Consider the following 18,452-nt stretch of genomic DNA (forward strand, 5'->3'; position numbering starts at 1 on the left):
ATGTCAAATCAAACGGTGTGTGTTGGGCGTGCATGTCAAATCAAACGGTGTGTGTTGGGCGTGCATGTCAAATCAAACGGTGTGTGTTGGGCGTGCATGTCAAATCAAACGGTGTGTGTTGGGCGTGCATGTCAAATCAAACGGTGTGTGTTGGGCGTGCATGTCAAATCAAACGGTGTGTGTTGGGCGTGCATGTCAAATCAAACGGTGTGTGTTGGGCGTGCATGTCAAATCAAACGGTGTGTGTTGGGCGTGCATGTCAAATCAAACGGTGTGTGTTGGGCGTGCATGTCAAATCAAACGGTGTGTGTTGGGCGTGCATGTCAAATCAAACGGTGTGTGTTGGGCGTGCATGTCAAATCAAACGGTGTGTGTTGGGCGTGCATGTCAAATCAAACGGTGTGTGTTGGGCGTCCATGTCAAATCAAACGGTGTGTGTTGGGCGTGCATGTCAAATCAAACGGTGTGTGCTTGATATGTGAGGCTGTACAGTTATTATATTTGCAGGAGCTGAATTTGCATGCTTTGCTTTTTTCTGATCATCATCCAATATTGTTATAATATCAAATACACTGTTATTATGAAGCCAACATTCTTCTCAATGGTACTATTCCAATTATCCAAATGTTATGCAGCACCCCCAACTCCCAGAACATTAGGACAATTGTTTCACATTTTGCCTTTCCAATGTTTATAATAAATAAATCCACTTTAATCCTGTGTCAAGAATGTTTTATTGCATTTGGGATCCATCCTTTTTTTTCCCCATTATGCACTTTATATAAAAAGCAACAGTTGATGCACATCCAAATAGTCAGAAGTGCTGACTAACGGAGAGGTACATTTAAATAAAGTCGCATAATATATACGCTTTCAATGATTTATTGGGTATCGCCAACGTTTTCGGAACAGTGCCTTCCTCAGGGCACATTATGCAAGTCATCTGCAAACTGCACAAGTGATTGGTGTAATTTTGGCTAGAGTGTATTTGTTGTAGTCTTGAGGTCATTTCAGGTCCTCACTACATATGTCAGGGAAGGTCCTACTGAGGGGTAGGGAAGGAGGCAGCCAGTGATGTCATTCCCCCCTGATTCTTGCTCCCAAAGTTCACTTGAAGGATGAGGTCATGCGATGAGGTAATGTGATGTAACTGTAGGTCTGCCTGTGGACACATGGTGGCAGTATTGTCATAATGATTCCAATATGTACGGACAGCACAGACTGTACACCACCACGGCTACCTAATAACAATATTCAGGGCCCAAATGAGGCCCTCAGGGACCAGATGTAACTAGTGTCTCTCTAATGATCCCCACCAGACTGCATAAAATTGTCTGTTTAAGCCATGAAGATTATTCCCTAGGGCCTAACCGATCGGTCTGTTTATTTTCTCTCTCTCTCTGTGTGTGTGAGAGAGAGAGAGAGAGAGAGACGCAAATACATGGAACGCAGACCCTTAACAGTGTGTACGTGTGAGTGAGTACACGTGTGTCTAGCAGGTCATATGTACCTGTTTTCACCAGTTAACACCTACGCAGACAGCTGCTACTCACATTCTGAGACAGAGTTGATAAGCATTCCTCTCGCAGTGCAGGTGTTGACCCGCGGTTAGCCTCCGTTCCTCTGCTCTCTCTTCTGTTCCGTGGGCTGTTCCACTTTCAGAGCTGACGCCACCAGCAGTTGACATGTGAACGCTTCACCCAGTTAGATCATTTAAATTGGCGGTTCCCCTCCTGCGGGCGGGCCAATGGTTTGAGTCACTCACTGGTGACATGGGGGATGTGGATACTATGAATGTCTCCAAGTGTCACTGTAACTCACGAGTAACATATGAGTAAGTGTCTGACTGGCCAAATTGCATAGATTTCAACATGTGCAACCAGCAGGGGATTGGAATGTTTCCTCATGTGTTAGTTAAGCCATGGCTATCAGACGGTGATACTGAAGTGAGCATGATCTAAGTAGAAGTTTGAATGGAAACCACAGCAGTGTTAGGCTAAAGTAATAGGAAAAGCCATTAGAAATAGAGACCCCACATTCAGCATACTTATAGAGTAGTTGAGATGTGGTTCTGGGTGATGAGATTAGTTTAATTGTGATCTCACACATGGTAATTGTACGGCTGACTGCAGATGCCATCCCAACAGCTTAGCCCCCTCTCTCTCTCTCTCTCTCTCTCTCTCTCTCTCTCTCTCTCGGAGGAAGCGTTTTGAGGCCAGTTGAGGACTGTAGGGTTGGTAGTATAGTATTTCGCTGTTAAAACATTGTTGGCTGCAGTTTCATCCAAAAGTGCTGTGTAGGTGTCAGAAGACCCATAAGGTTAAAAATAACCGATGGCCATATTGTTTCCATGGTAATACTATCGAATAGCATGGGGAAGTTTTGTGAGAGAGATTCTCTTTACAGTGCTACCAGCCCACTCAAAAGCAGCTGCACCCCACAGCCACAAAATAACTTACGTGGGTACACACACCACACACACACACACACACCCACACCACACCACAACACACACACACACCACACCACACACACACCACACACACCCACACCCACACACCACACCACACACACACACCACACACACCACACCACACCACACACACACACACACACCACACCACACCCACACACACACAAGCTGATCTTAAATGAATGGTTTGTTTGAAGTGATTATAGATAATGGGTAGGTGGTCTTCTGGAATGGAAGACCCATCATTTTGCTGATTGTCATTGCAGGCCTGCAGGGGAGTGTTTGTTTATGACCCTAAAACGCAACCTGGAATTTACAGGCCCTTATTACCCTCCTCTGAACCACAACCCACTTACCACCCAGATACAGAGAGGAAGGAAGGTGAAAAGAAAAGTAAAACATTGGTTGTTACTTGATGCTATAGGTGTCCTAAACTGACTATGATTGAATTCACCACCCTTTCAGTGAATGGATGGAAATATTCCAGGATAGAATTGGCCCTCTGAATTAAATCCGTATCAGACAACTCAACTGTCTGAATACTATGCTGTGTATTTCTAATAGCCTATACCCACATTTGTGAGTGTTGAATTTGAATACTCTTCAGCCAAGTCTACTCACTGAGTCACATGCGCGCACTGTCTATCTGATGACATAACGTGATAAAATACCGGCGTGAGAGCCAGCTAGAGTGAGCCGAGGTTCCTCGAAGCCTTCTGTGGGTGTGGGTGGTGTTCTTACCTCGCAGCCAAAAATCCATATTTCTCTGCGCCGGAGGCACGCATGCGGCAGTGCAACGGAGCCGAAGGTGCCTGCCTGCCTGCCTGCCTGCCTACCGGCTTGAACAGTGCCAGAGTGCAGGCTGGTCCCGATCCAACTCGGGGAGCGGAGTCCGTGTGTTCCTAGAGGCTGCTGACTGTGAGACAGCGGAGTTGGGCAGCTGGCTGATCTGCGTCGCTGTAAACAACTGCGAGGGTACAAATGACGCACCTGAATTTACACTTGCGCGACTTTTGGACGGTCGACTAGACATATTTGAAGTGAGTGTTCAGTGACCGTCTGGCATGACATTTAGGCTACGCATGCTGCTTTTTGCGCAGTAGACTGAGTAGCATTATATGCTGTTTTATGCTGGGTTTTTTTTTTTACAACTATGCCTATTGCCTTGTAAAACACTGTGACGTCTTCTCTTATTCACTATTGAAGTGAGTAGCCAATTGCTTTCATTATCGCCACACACACCTCTATTCTATTTCATTTTCAGGTGAGTCACATTGGAATGAACAATCACTGCTGTCAACTTGGATAGTTGCCTGCCTGTCCGTCCCAATGAGAATTCAGTATTTCGGCAGTGAAAAATGCCGTGTCTGTCCACAGAGAGCTGGACTGAGGTGCAGGTGGGCTGTCGTATGAAATAGGAGAAGGACTTGGTGGTCACACACACCCAATTCAGTTGTTACACACACACTGTCGATCGGAGTGGCGAGACGCAGATGCGCACTCCACGGACACCCAACTCGGCACTTAACTTTTTCTCTGTGCTTGGATCTATTAAACATATTTTCTCTTCAATGAGCTTGTGAACAAACGGAGGATAGATGTTATTTTGTGGGCTAATATATTTTTCCAAATAGCCTCAAAGGACCAGGGTTGAAATAAGGATACCCAACTGTGTTTGAGACACCTGCGTTGATTAGCCTCGCTTGGGATTTCTCAAATATGGATTATGTGCGTAATGTGGCTCAAATAACAGAGAATGGATATTGCTTGTCAGTAAGGATTTAATATTGAATCGCCCAGTAGAGGACTGAGGAGAGGGGCAGCCGCAGCCTGACGATGCCGGACGCGTCTCGGGACGTGTCGGTGTATTCCTCTCCAGCAGTGGCGGCGAACGCGGAGGGAGACGAGATAGAAGTGCTGGAGAGTATCGATGTCCTTCCCGTGGCCCCAGAGGACGTAAGTCTTGAGCCATATTCATATTGTCATCAGCGTTTTTCAATTCCCTCCTAAAAACAGATCACCCTAAAGGCACATTTTTTCCCACGGTGTATTCTACAGTAGCGTATCTTTTTATTTAATTAGACAATTCAAATAATAACTCATTTTTATTTACAATGATGGCCTATGTTATGTCAGCATTATATCATACTGTGTTATGGTTGTAAGCTATGAATATTACTATGCCAGCGACCATTCTCAGACAGCTTCATAGACAGTCATTATATCATCACAGTCAACAATCCATTGACTATATGTGTTCATTACAGCTAACCGAGCAGGCGTAGCATGGCTACTACCATACATAACTGATGATGTCCTCAATTGTTCAATGATATTGATTGATTGAATGAAGGAAAGCCCTTGTAGGCTACCTGCTGACATCACTCCTTAATGACAGGTGTGTCTATCTGTTAAATGGCCCCTTTCTCTCTGAAACCTTTTCTTTCCTCTTTTCTCTCTCTCTTTCCCTCCTCGCTCCTTTCCTCTTTCCCCATCTCAGCAATGGAAATCTCTGTTCGACAAGGTATGTATAGTCGTTGCGTTACAGACTCTCTCTGTTGCATGCGCACACATGAAGGGTGTCTACCTCTGTCTTTTTATGTGAGGAACTGTTTGCTGTCCTAACTTTGTAACTTGTTACAAGTTAGCATGCGCTTTGTTACTGCTGTGTTTAGTACTAAAACTGTGACTTATGAGCTGAGCTTAATCTTCGCCCCAATACTCATAGAATAACAAGTCAACTATCCTTGCCATTATTATAAAGTCTAACTCCTGTCATTCCTGTGGTGGCGGTGAGTCGAGCCCTTGATGCCTGACGAATGGGAAGCGGAGAGCCAGATAAAAGAAGCAAGCAGGTTGTGTTGGGTGTGTCCCTCCTCCCAGTCCTCCTGACATCGACCCTCCCAAATGCATTTAGAGCAATACATAATCCTGGTTACAGTTGCCGTTGCTCCGCCTGTGGCCCTGTGGGCTGTCATGTCAGCGACAAACAAGGGGTGTGTGTGTGTTATGCGCAGGCCATCAGGTTGGCCAGACAGACGGAGTACCAGACCCCCCCCCCCCCCGACTCGCACACCCTCTCTCCCACCACTCCATCCCACTGGAGCTGCCTCAACACCTGCCTGCTCCAGCCCGGCCGACGGGCCCTACACTCACTCCCGGGCCCTCAGAGGGGGACAAAGGAAGTATAATGGGGTTAGGGAGGGGGACGGGGGGGAAGTCAGAGACTCGTGTCAGGCTCGCTCTTTCAGGCTCTGGGAGGACTGGCCGGGGACTCGTGGGATTACGGGAAAAGGGGGTGTGGGTCTTTGGTGTGTGTGTATGTGTGAGTGTGTGTGTGTGTGGGGGGGGGGGGTAGACATTGTGGACAGGCATTAAGCGGGCCTCTCAATCCACTGCCTTTATGCGGCGCGGCATCGCTTTGAATTTCTCAAGTGGCCTTCAGACTAGATGGGAGGGGGGCGAACCAAATATAGCTTATAGAAGGGGTTGCTGTCCAGTCTGGCAGCTACAAATGCCCTTTCACTCTTTTATTCCCTCCCCCCGTCCACCTCTTAAATGACCCGTTCCATTTGTCATACATTGGAAAGGTTGACCTTTAGGGTCACTCAGCTCCTCACAGTGGACACTAAGGAAGATAAATGATTGCGTGGACGGTGGACCAGAAATTGGGATTTTTTACTGATTGAATAGTTGGACGTTCAGAAATGGAGGAATAGGCCCTGCTCATTGGATGTTTAGCTCATAAATGGAGGAATAGGCCCTGCTCATTGGATGTTTAGCTCATAAATGGAGGAATAGGCCCTGCTCATTGGATGTTTAGCTCATAAATGGAGGAATAGGCCCTGCTCATTGGATGTTTAGCTCATAAATGGAGGAATAGGCCTTGCACAATGGATGTTTAGCTCATAAATGGAGGAATAGGCCTTGCACAATGGATGTTTAGCTCATAAATGGAGGAATAGGCCTTGCACAATGGATGTTTAGCTCATAAATGGAGGAATAGGCCTTGCACAATGGATGTTTAGCTCATAAATGGAGGAATAGGCCTTGCACAATGGATGTTTAGCTCATAAATGGAGGAATAGGCCTTGCACAATGGATGTTTAGTTCATAAATGGAGGAATAGGCCCTGCTCATTGGATGTTTAGCTCATAAATGGAGGAATAGGCCTTGCACAATGGATGTTTAGTTCATAAATGGAGGAATAGGCCTTGCACAATGGATGTTTAGCTCATAAATGGAGGAATAGGCCTTGCACAATGGATGTTTAGCTCATAAATGGTGGAATAGGCCTTGCACAATGGATGTTTAGCTCATAAATGGAGGAATAGGCCTTGCACAATGGATGTTTAGTTCATAAATGGCAAAGTTTGAGCCCCAGTTAGCACCGTATTTCCTATATAGTGGACTAATCTTGGACAGAGCCGTGTTCAAAAGTTGTGCACTATTTAGGGAATAGTTTGATACAGGGATGACGTTTCCCATAATTCTCTGCCTTGTCATCTCGAGAGCACAAACTGTCCATCCACATCACCCAGATTGTTTAGCTGGCCCATGTGCCAACGCCTCTTTCTAGGCTCTGTCCCAAATGCCCCCCTATTCCCTATGTAGTACACAACTTTAGACCAGAACCCTATGGGTCCTGGTCAAAAGTAGTGCACTATAAAGGGAATAGGGTGCCATTTGGGACACATACTAAATGTCTCCCAGGCTGGTGTTTTAATCAAAGGGCTGTGTGCTCTGTTCAGTACCCACACTGTCCCCCGAGAGGGCTTTGTTGCAGTGAAAGTGCTTTCTCTTCAACCAGGAAATAAGATAATAAACCTACGATAGCTATGATTTGTGTTACCCATCTAAGATCTCTAAACACACACACACACACAGACACACACACACACACACACACACACACACACACACACACACACACACACACACACACACACACACACACACACATATACTCTTCTACTACTAGCCTGATTAGTGATGATGGTGAAACCACTCAAGAAGACACAGTCTGAGTATTTGTGTCTTGCCCTCACAGATTTTCAGCTTGTTTTCCAGGATTGGACAGATGTAAGTAGGAATGTATTAAGGGCTTGTTGTTATAAATAGGATGGATCTGGAAAAATGAAACAAACAAGTTGGTGTTTTCCCTTGAAAGATGACCCAAGGGATATTTTGTTTTTATGACTGTGTAAGGCAGTGCAGTGGACATTACAAATGTTATAGTGGATATTTGTTGCGTTACCTCATCCAGTTTCCTTAGTGGTTGGTGAAGAGAGAGTAGGAGCTTATTGTGTTTCTTCCTTGTTGCGCTGACACATTTCTGTGTACAACCCAGACTGTGTACACGCTCAGTCATTATCTGGGATAGGAATGTCTCCATTAGTCACCCCCTCTTACCTTTCCATGGCAGTGCCCAGGTGAAGTCAGCACCAGACATGGAATATTAAGTCCGTATACTGATGTAAAGGGTTTGGAACTCATGGGCGAAGGAACAAATGGAGGCTAGCCTGCTTGCTAATGTTACAACTCTCTGGCTGACCTTTGAATGACTTAAACACAAGCTCTTAACACCATCTTATTTGAGTCACAGAGTACATACCATAGAAATAGAATCTATAGAACAGTTCCCAGCACTATCTACAGATGATATTTCTATGGTACAGACTGTGACTGAACCATTGACCAGTAACAGAGAAAACCTGTGTTGAAGGAGTGCTGTGCGATAACACTTGTTCTGCAGGTTCCAATCCCATTATTACCCCATCTGCCTTCCCTGTGTGTCCCCACAATGGCCAGTCGTCCCCACACTGCGCCCTTTGTGTTGACGTGTGCCACTGTACTGTACACACACAATCCTGCTCTGCCTGCCTCTGACCTGTTAAGACACCAACAGGCACGCGTCCAGAACAGAGGGAATTATGGGGATTAAGACTTTTCACATGGGCACACAGTGTACACCACAGGAGGTTGGTGGCACCTTAATTGGGGAGGACGGGGTATTTGGTAATGGCTGGAGCGGAATGGGTGGAATGGTGTCAAATACATTAATTAAACACATGGTTTCCATGTGTTTGATTCCATTCCAGCCATTATTATGAGCCCTCCTCCCCTCAGCAGCCTCCACTGGTGTACACACATCCAGTTGTTTTAACCAGGATCCTGTCACATTACACGCTACTGTAACGACTGTCGGTGCGAGGGCACCAAAGCGCAGCGTGTTGAGTGCTCATGATGACTTTTATTTTAACACAGAACACTAAAGAAAATAACAAAAGCGAAAACCATCAGCTCACAGTCCTGTCAGGTACATAGACTAAACAGAATACATCTAGCCACAAACACAGGTGGAAAAAAACCCTACTTAAGTATGATCTCCAATTAGAGACGAGGACCAGCTGCCTCTAATTGGAGATCATCCCAAAAAACAACAACATAGAAATAGAAAACTAGAACTAAACATAGATATAGAAAAACACAAAACACCCCCTGTCACACCCTGACCTACTCTACCATAGAAAATAACATCTTACTATGGTCAGGACGTGACAGCTACAGTGAACTAGGGACATGAACCAGTCAAATGCTCTTTGATCGGAGTGGGGACCCACCTGTTCTTAGTGTGTGTGTGTGTGTGTGTGTGTGTGTGTGTGTGTGTGTGTGCATGCCTCTCAATCTGGGCTCTTTATCTCATGCTGTTGTATGTGTCAATGAGCATGTGAAGTTGAGCGTGGCTGCCATTGACAGAATAGGAAGGCAGGCAGCCATAATTTCGGGAATCTTTTGTTTAGCGCCACTCCCTCGGTCCCCACATGGTACAGCTGCCAGCCTCTCAACCCTGTCATTTCTCTCCTCTCCATTGTCATGACTCAGAGGGTTGATTGTCAACAGTCCAGGTAATTGTCACTAATTGGGTTTGAGCCAAAATGGTGGCCCTGGTCTGATTGTAGGGTTGCCATACGTCCTTTCTCATCCTATTTCTCTCAGCATTTAGGTGTTTACTTTCTGTTAGTTCCCCAAACTTGCATCTGTATGTGTTGATGCTGGTTTACCAAACCTCCTCTCTGCCCCTCCCAAACCACTGTTCTCTCAGTATTGAGGTTTTCATCATAGAGATAGATCAGTCTATATGTATAACTCTATATGTAGGCTATAGTCTATCTTTTTATTTAGAGACCCAATCTGTTTGCATCTCTCTTACTGGACTCTAAAGGATTTAAATACATTTCCTTATTTCTCTAATGAAAGGGAGTTCCAGTCAGTAAGTTGTGAACAGCTCTTTTATGTTGCGCTATAAATAGCCCCTCCCCTGCCTGTCGATAGACAGAAAGATGTGCTGCTGCTTCAGTCATAATTGACTGCGGACTGCAGTGTGTACACATGGAGAGATGAAAGATGGCAGCACAAAATGAACGTGTATCTTTTGATGGTTCAGTGCTATGTGCTCTACCCACATGGTGCAGGGTGGTCCCCTCTGTTTGTGTGTGTATATATGTGTGTGTGTTTGTGTGTGTGTGCGTACAGCATATGTTTGTTTAATGTGTATTTGTTTGTGTATGAGTGTGTGACTGTGTGTACATACATTATGTCCCTATGTTTGTCTTCGATATGTTAATCCGTTAGAGGGGGTCAGCGGGGTGGAATCGATGCCAGTGAGTGGTACTCTGTGGAGACTGGTTGACTCTGTGTGTGACTGTGTGGATGTAGGGACACGCCAGCTGTCAGTGCAGAGACCCTGTGTGTGTGTGTGTGTGTGTGTGTGTGTGTGTGTGTGTGTGTGTGTGTGTGACTGTGTGGATGTGTGTGTGTGTGTGTGTGTGTGTGTCGTCGTCCCCCACCCCCCCAGTTCTCTCTGTTTAGTTTTTCGGCCGATTTGGCTGCGGTTTCTACAGTGAAGTGGATAGCATTGCAGAGGAGAGGAGAGTACCCATCATCCACTTACAGGCTCTCTTAAGTTCACTGCCGCTTGAGTACGTTTACATACACTTCAGTAGGTTACTGCAGGGGTCTGATGGGGTGACATCCTGTTAGTGACATCCTGTTAGTGACATCCTGTTAGTGACATCCTCTGGGTTTTTGTTAACTTGAGTTATTACACTCAGTGTATCATTCCCTTTTTACGCTCAGTGAAAGTTCATCCTCTTAATTTCTCTCTGACTGTGGGAGCAAGTTACATGTCACTCATAGCTCCCAGTCTAGCCCATAAGTTGAGTACAGTCGTAGAACCTAACCTGCAGTGTCTGCAATATTTTAGTGAATTCCCCTGCTTCCACAGAAACCCTTGACCTACCGGTCAAGATTCCCCGAACTTGGGAGCAGGCGGAGGTGCTAAACGGCTCCTATTTCAGCTTGTCACTCAGATCTATTGGGATCATAGACACTAAGGTCCTTTCATTCCTTATGGCTGAAACTGTGATACCTTCCCACAGGTTGTGGTTACAGGGGATACTATACTGGGAGAGTCCTCTCCTGGCAGGGACCCACCACTCTGCTCTAAACGCCTGGGGGCCTGCAGTATGTGTGGGTTTCATGCCTTTTGTGCAAAAGTCTTTTCGTGGTCTTTGTATTTGTTGGAGTTTCTACGTTTTACTCACTGGGTTTGTGTGTATTTCTTGTGAAAGTGTGTGTTTGTGAGAGTGTGTGTATCAGGGTTCCGGACCAGTTATACATTACATTACATTACATTTAAGTCATTTAGCAGACGCTCTTATCCAGAGCGACTTACAAAATGGTGCATTCACCTTATGATATCCAGTGGAACAACCACTTTACAATAGTGCATCTAAATCTTTTAAGGGGGGGGGGGGGGGGGGGGGGGGGTTAGAAGGATTACTTTATCCTATCCCAGGTATTCCTTAAAGAGGTGGGGTTTCAGGTGTCTCCGGAAGGTGGTGATTGACTCCGCTGTCCTGGCGTCGTGAGGGAGCTTGTTCCACCATTGGGGTGCCAGAGCAGCGAACAGTTTTGACTGGGCTGAGCGGGAACTGTGCTTCCTCAGAGGTAGGGGGGCCAGCAGGCCAGTGGTGGATGAACGCAGTGCCCTTGTTTGGGTGTAGGGCCTGATCAGAGCCTGAAGGTATGGAGGTGCCGTTCCCTTCACAGCTCCGTAGGCAATCACCATGGTCTTGTAGCGGATGCGAGCTTCAACTGGAAGCCAGTGGAGAGAGCGGAGGAGCGGGGTGACGTGAGAGAACTTGGGAAGGTTGAACACCAGACGGGCTGCGGCGTTCTGGATGAGTTGTAGGGGTTTAATGGCACAGGCAGGGAGCCCAGCCAACAGCGAGTTGCAGTAATCCAGACGGGAGATGACAAGTGCCTGGATTAGGACCTGCGCCGCTTCCTGTGTGAGGCAGGGTCGTACTCTGCGAATGTTGTAGAGCACGAACCTACAGGATCGGGTCACCGCCTTGATGTTAGTGGAGAACGACAGGGTGTTGTCCAGGATCACGCCAAGGTTCTTAGCACTCTGGGAGGAGGACACAAGGGAGTTGTCAGCCGTGATGGCGAGATCATGGAACGGGCAGTCCTTCCCCGGGAGGAAGAGCAGCTCCGTCTTGCCGAGGTTCAGCTTGAGCTGGTGATCCGTCATCCACACTGATATGTCTGACAGACATGCAGAGATGCGATTCGCCGCCTGGTTATCAGAAGGGGGAAAGGAGAAGATTAATTGTGTGTCGTCTGCATAGCAATGATAGGAGAGACCATGTGAGGATATGACAGAGCCAAGTGACTTGGTGTATAGCGAGAATAGGATATTCTCTTATACTGGGGTTTAGGTGAGATAAAAGGTCTAGTGCAGTGGTAATCAACCTTTTCTGAGTCAGGATCACTTTCTGAGTCAGGATCACTTTCTGAGTCAAAATGCAAGCGAGATCTATACTAATTGCTACCAATACTGTAGTTTCACAGACATTTTGTTGCATTTGTATACTGTATTTCAATGCAAATTCAGGGGCACTTCTGAAATACTTTGGAACACCCTCTGGCACTGGCCAGAATGAGGAGCCATTCTTCTCCTCAGCCACACAGGTGTCTTCACAAATGTTGTCTGAGCCTGAGGATGAGGATGAAGACCCATTTGCTTCCACTTATCCCCAGCAGGATTCTTCAGGTGTGTTTGTGCGCACGCGCACGTGTGTGTGTGTGTGCATCCCTGCATAACATGAACAAAATAAATAATTTCCCTTTTGCAAAGTTTTAAGTTTCCATATTGAAGGTAACAATGATTTTATTATTACTGGGTATGTATGTGGGATGTTCCACCACTATAAATGCTGTGAATAATGTGTGTAAACGAATGCCCGTGTGCTCTCCATTAGAAATCCCTGTAGCAGCATCCTCACCAAATCCTGCTGCTGAGGATGAACCACTGTCTACAGTGGCTGACTGGCCTTCAGTTCTGACTGACAGAATTCAGACACAACTAGTTTGCAGAGGACCAAGTCAGGTACCACCTAACTTTGTTTTCCCAAGGAATGAGAGTGATGGAAGAAGTTGCCACCACCAGTATTTCAGGAAGACCTTGGTGAGTGGTGAGAAAATCCCTAGAAGTTGGTTGGTGTATTCTGAAAGAAACAAAAGCCTCTTCTGCTTCTGCTGCAAACTCTTTTCTAAGAAGAAAATTAATTTAGCAAACTCAGGACTGACAGACTGGAAACATGAAAGTTCTTTGCTGACTTCATACGGCATCAGTCCAGAACACCAACACTGCATGAAAACATGGAAAGAACTGGCAATGAGACTCACAAAAGGGGAAACAATTGATAAGCATGAGATGGCACTTATGGAGGCTGTGAGGATAAGATGGAGAGAGGTGTTGACACATCTGACTGCTATTGTGTAGTCTCTGGCAATTAGCAATCTGGCACAAAGGTGGCACACAGGACCACTGTGCTCTCCATCAAATGGACATTTCCTCAATGAGGTTGAACTGATGGCACAATTTGATCCAGTCATGAAAGAGCACCTTAAACGTGTGCAAAAAGGGACCTCGAGTCACACCACCAGCTACCTTGGCCACCAAATACAGAATGAATTGATTTGTTGAGTAGCAAGGTCATTTCAATAACAGTGAGTGACATCAAGCTGGCAGAATTCTTCTCTATCATTCTAGATTGCACCTCAGACACACTGAACAGTTGTCAGTTGTGATTAGAATTGTATCACTGAAGGAGGAGCCCCACATAAAGGAACATTTTATGGGGTTTTTGGAGGCAGAGGAGTCCACGGGCCAACATTTGGCATCCCTGATTCTCAAAAGATTAGAGGAGCTAAAAATGCCTTTTGAGGACTGCAGAGGACAGTCTTATGATAACGTGGCCAACATGAGAGGCAAAAACAAAGGTGTCCAAGCCAGACTCCTGGAAATGAATCCAAGAGCTTTATTTGTGCCATGTGGGGCTCACACATTGAACCTGGTTGTGGCTGATGCTGCTAAAGGTTCTGTCGATGCCACAGGTTACTTTGGCATCTTATACAAACTGTACACCTTGTTCTCAGCCTCCACACAGTGATGGGCCATCCTGAAAAAACACGTGGACATCACTTTGACGATGTGGACTGAGACGAGGTGGGAGAGTAAAGTTAAGAGTGTCGAGGCACTGAGGTATCAGGCAGCAGCGGGGAGAGAGGGTTGAGGTGAGGGATCAAAACAAAGACCCCATGATATAGACTGAGGCCCAGTCCTTGTCAGAGGTGGGATCATACCGCTTCAGCATCTGTACAGTGGTGCGGTATGACATCTGGAGCCAGATCCAACATGTGAGAAGCTGATGCAGTCTCCCAGTATGCATGTGGATGTTGCAGTCAGTCTTCTCAGAAAGACAGAGAGAGGTCTCAGCAACTACAGGGCATCAGGCTTTATGACGGCACAAACGTCAGCCAAGGATATTTGCGAGGGATCTGAATGTAGAGGCCGTTCTACGTCAAAAAAAGTCTGAGGTCCACAAAGCAGCACTTTTCATACGAATCATTTGATGAGCCTTTGAGTGATGCTCTGCAGAAGCTGGAGGTGACATTTTTCAATGTCGTTGTTGATGCTGCAACCTCAGCCCAGAAAGATTTTCCACATTGGAAAATGTGGGAGAGAAGTTTGGAGTGCTGACAACCTTACAAAGTCTCTCAAATGAGGAGCTGACAGAACAATGTGAGGCCCTTAGTATGACACTGCACAATAAAGAACACTCAGACTTGGATGGCAGAGAGCTTGCACAGGAACTGAAGAACTTGCCTGACTTGCCATCGAAGACCATGACCCTGCTTGAGCTGCTGATATTTATACACGAAAGGGAGCTCTCAGAAATGTATCCAAATTTGTGGACTGCTCTCAGAATTTGACCGTAGCTGAAGCAGAGAGGAGATTTTCAAAGCTGAAGCTCATCAAATCCTACCTGAGGTCCACCATGTCACAGGAACACCTTAGTGGCCTTGCTGTCATCAGTATTAACCATGCAATTGCTGGGCAGATTTCTTATGATGATGTAATTGATGACTTTGCATCAAGGAAGGCAAGAAAGGTCAGGGTTTAGATGGCAGTTGTGCAATTTAGTTTGTGTGTTTCTTGTTTGAAGTGCAATAGTGTAATAATCAGGTTCTCTTCTTTATAACTGTGTTATTCTATTTGTGTATTTGTGTGATATAGGATTTGTGCAATTTAGTTTTATTTGTGTGTTTTGTTGTTAGCAATAGGGTAATAGTGTAATAAATTGATTCTCTTTTTTATTTGTATTTATATACTACAATTTGTTTCTATTTGTCTTTGTTACTTCTTTTTTTTATGAGACTTATTTTTGTATATATTTGTATATAGTTTTAAATGTTATGCTTATTTGTGTTGTTCCAAATGTCTGAATAAAAATTACAGTTAGTGCAGAATGGTGCTTTTTGGGGGGGGGGTTCGCCCAGGGAGCCATACTAGAACCGCCACTGCCTGACAATGTTGTTCTTCTCAGACCGTTTAGAAATGATATTACAACATTTTAGGTATATGATCACACTGGTAATATATTTGTTCTTGTACTTATGAGGTACAGCTGAGTGAGCATAATCATTTCCTTTTTTTTTACTGGACTGATGATCTGCATCTGATGGTTAGTCTGAGGGGAGGGAGGGCGCAGCGGTGAGGCTGCCTCTCACCCGACTCACCATCCCTTCGCTCTCCCTCCCTCTGGGGACACAGTCTTCTGTTGATGGCGAAACTCAAGTCGCACTGCATTATTTCTGCCTCATGCACCAATTCACGTTGTTACTCCGATGACCAGAGAAAGTGAAATATTCATTGATATTAAAAAAGTCAAGCAGGAAGCTGCTAATAATAACAACGTAAGCTTATGGAAACACTTTGCTACTCATTCATTGCAGCTGTAGTGCTGGTTGTAGTGCTAGTGGAAGTAGGGAGAACGTGCATTTCATGGCTTTTAAAAGTGTTGAACAAAGTGTTGACAGTGCTGAATAACAACTTAAACATGAACATACTCATAAAAACAGCAGCTCTTTACTGTATTCGTTGACAGTCTCTCTCTAGTCATGGTTTTAAAAGTTTAGAAATCTCACAGAATCAACTTTGCTGTGTGCTCGAGGCTTCTTTTTAGTCTATGGCTCGAGGAAACTGCAGACACAGTGATCTGAGCTATCTGATTGGCCAGCAGTAGGTCTATAAGTGCGCGTGATTTGCTCTCCGGGCCTGCTGGGTAGGCGTAGTTCTACCTTCAGACACATGAGATGGTTCAAAATGGGAACACTTTGCCATTTCGGCACTAAGACTGCTTTAACAAGTGCACCTACTGCCAACAGCGCGACTTTATATAATAAAGAAATATATAGGAACGAAAGGCCACAGAGTTTCTAAACCCAGAGACGCAACATCGCTAGACTTCCAGGAATGCTTGTGAAGCAGACTAAGCAGACCAGGCCGGGGTTTGGGGTTTGAGAAGTCAATGAGAGAAGTGAAAAATTCTTCCTTAGTTGTTCATTTTCTCATAATCTAAAGGCTCAACCTAGATTCACGCCAGTGTCTTTGAACATGTTATTGCTCCAACTTTGTGAAACTGAACAACTGACACCATTTTATTTTTGTCAAAAACAACTTAGGGCCTCCTGAGTGGCTCAGCAGTGCTAGAGGAGTCACTACAGATTAGGGTTCGAGCCTGGGCTGCGTCGCAGCCGGCCGTGACCGGGAGACCCATGAGGCGGTGCACTATTGGCACCGCCTCACGGGTTAGGGGAGGGTTTGGCCGGCTAGGATGTCCTTGTCCCATCGCGCTCTAGGAACTCCTGTGGCGGGCCGGGAGCATGCACGCTGACACGGTCGCCAGTTGGACGGTGTTTCCTCCGACACATTGGTGCTGCTGGCTTCCGGGTTAAAAGCAAGCAATGTGTCAAGAAGCAGTGTGGCTTGGCAGGGTCGTGTTTTCGAGGACGCATGGCTCTCGACCTTCGCCTCCCCCGAGTCCGTACGTGAGTTGCAACGATGGGACAAGACTGTAACTACCAATTGGATATCTCAATATTTGGGGTAAAAAAATAAAACACTTTATATATCGAAGGAGTGCCTTTGATTTGATGGCCTGCAGATGTGCAGTTTGCCACTAGACGACCATTAGACCCAACAACGTGTTTCTGCAGCTAGCCTACAAGTGTGGGATTCTGGGATTTCTATTGGAGAAGCAGTTTTAGCCTATCTTCATACTGTACTGTCTTTGGCAAGGCTTTATCGTTGTTGTTTTTTACAGAAATGTTTTGTGATCGACTAGGAATGCCTTGGCGCCCGCTGGTCTAGTGAATCAGCACACACACACACACACACACACACACACACACACACACACACACACACACACACACACACACACACACACACAGAGGGTCTGTCTCTGTGACACATTCCTGCACCACAAACCCTACTGGTTCAACACCGAAGCAATGCAGGTGGACTGTTGACACTGCAACAATAAACAGTGTGTTTACCCATCCATGTGGTGGACAGATTTGTGTATATGTGTGTGAACAGATTTCTGTCTCCCATCGCCCATCCTCACTCAAGCACTTCCCATTAGTGGCTGTGCCGCGTGTACAACTCAACATCTTCCAATATCAGACTCTTCTATCTTCTCCCTCGGTAGAACAATTGAGTGTTTATTGAGACAGATGGTACATTGACTACACGGACAAACAGAGGCTGCAGACAAAACCTCTGCAGATGTTTCTCTCTCTGACTGGTTAATGCGTAACATTGACGATGCAGCATTATGCATTTAAACACTAAACCAGCATGTGTGTGTGCGTATGTGACTGTGTGTGTAGGCCTTTAATTTAAACCTCAAACCAGTGTAACTGAATACTTCCCTTGTGTTCACCAGGCCAGGAAGCAGTCCGCTTTAAAACACCTCACGGTCTACCTGTGTGTATCGTCTCCCTAGATATTACTCTAGTGTTGAAGTGAGGACAGCTGACGGTTTAGATTAAATAAAACGAGTGGCAGGCAATTCAAAGGTTTCCTGCCGTGACTTTTCCTTCCACTCACAAACCTTTTCCTCCCACTCACAAACTCACTCTAAAAGGCTAAACTGACCCTTTTTCAATACTCCTAGTCTGAGACTCATACTTGGTCTGTATCTTCCGTATTCTACCTCAGTAGCACTATTTCCTGCTTTGGCTGACACATCAAATCAAATTTTATTTGTCACATGCGCCGAATACAACAGGTGTAGACTTTTACTTTACTTACAAGCCCTTAACCAACAATGCAGTTTTAAGAAAAACCTAAAACAAAAAGTAAGAGATAAGAATAACAAATAATTAAAGAGCAGCAGTAAATAGCAATAGCGGGGCTATATTAAATGTTTTTATTTCTTATTTCACCTTTATTTAACCAGGTATGCCAGTTGAGAACACGTTCTCATTTACAACTGCGACCTGGCCAAGATAAAGCAAAGCAGTGCGACAAAAACAACAACACAGAGTTACACAT

The 18,452-nt window shown here is 45.5% G+C and overlaps 2 protein-coding genes across 5 annotated transcripts in view; both read left to right on the top strand.

Annotated features, from left to right (window-relative positions):
• LOC106587236 (mitochondrial Rho GTPase 1-A) overlaps positions 1–720 on the top strand; it is a 29,805-nt gene extending 29,085 nt beyond the window's left edge. For both annotated transcript variants that reach the window (XM_014175438.3, XM_014175446.3), the window contains one exon: positions 1–720. This exon is cut by the window's left edge and continues 1,185 nt beyond it. The gene's annotated coding sequence lies outside the window, so the exon portion shown is untranslated.
• Positions 721–3,172: 2,452 nt separating this feature from the next.
• Positions 3,173–18,452, top strand: part of rhbdl3 (rhomboid, veinlet-like 3 (Drosophila)) — a 64,707-nt gene continuing 49,427 nt past the window's right edge. The window contains exons 1-3 of one of the 3 annotated variants that reach the window (XM_014175462.3): positions 3,173–3,513; positions 3,738–4,429; positions 4,974–4,997. In XM_014175462.3, coding sequence (XP_014030937.1) covers positions 4,310–4,429; positions 4,974–4,997 — 144 coding nt within the window. In that variant the 5' untranslated portion in view covers positions 3,173–3,513; positions 3,738–4,309. Of the gene's footprint in view, positions 4,430–4,973; positions 4,998–18,452 lie in introns of all 3 variants that reach the window. The other 2 variants (XM_082965469.1, XM_014175472.3) reach the window with 2 other exon arrangements.

The sequence above is a fragment of the Salmo salar genome, chromosome 02, assembly GCF_965601325.2.
Source record: "Salmo salar chromosome 02, fSalSal1, whole genome shotgun sequence".
Lineage (NCBI taxonomy): Eukaryota > Metazoa > Chordata > Actinopteri > Salmoniformes > Salmonidae > Salmo > Salmo salar.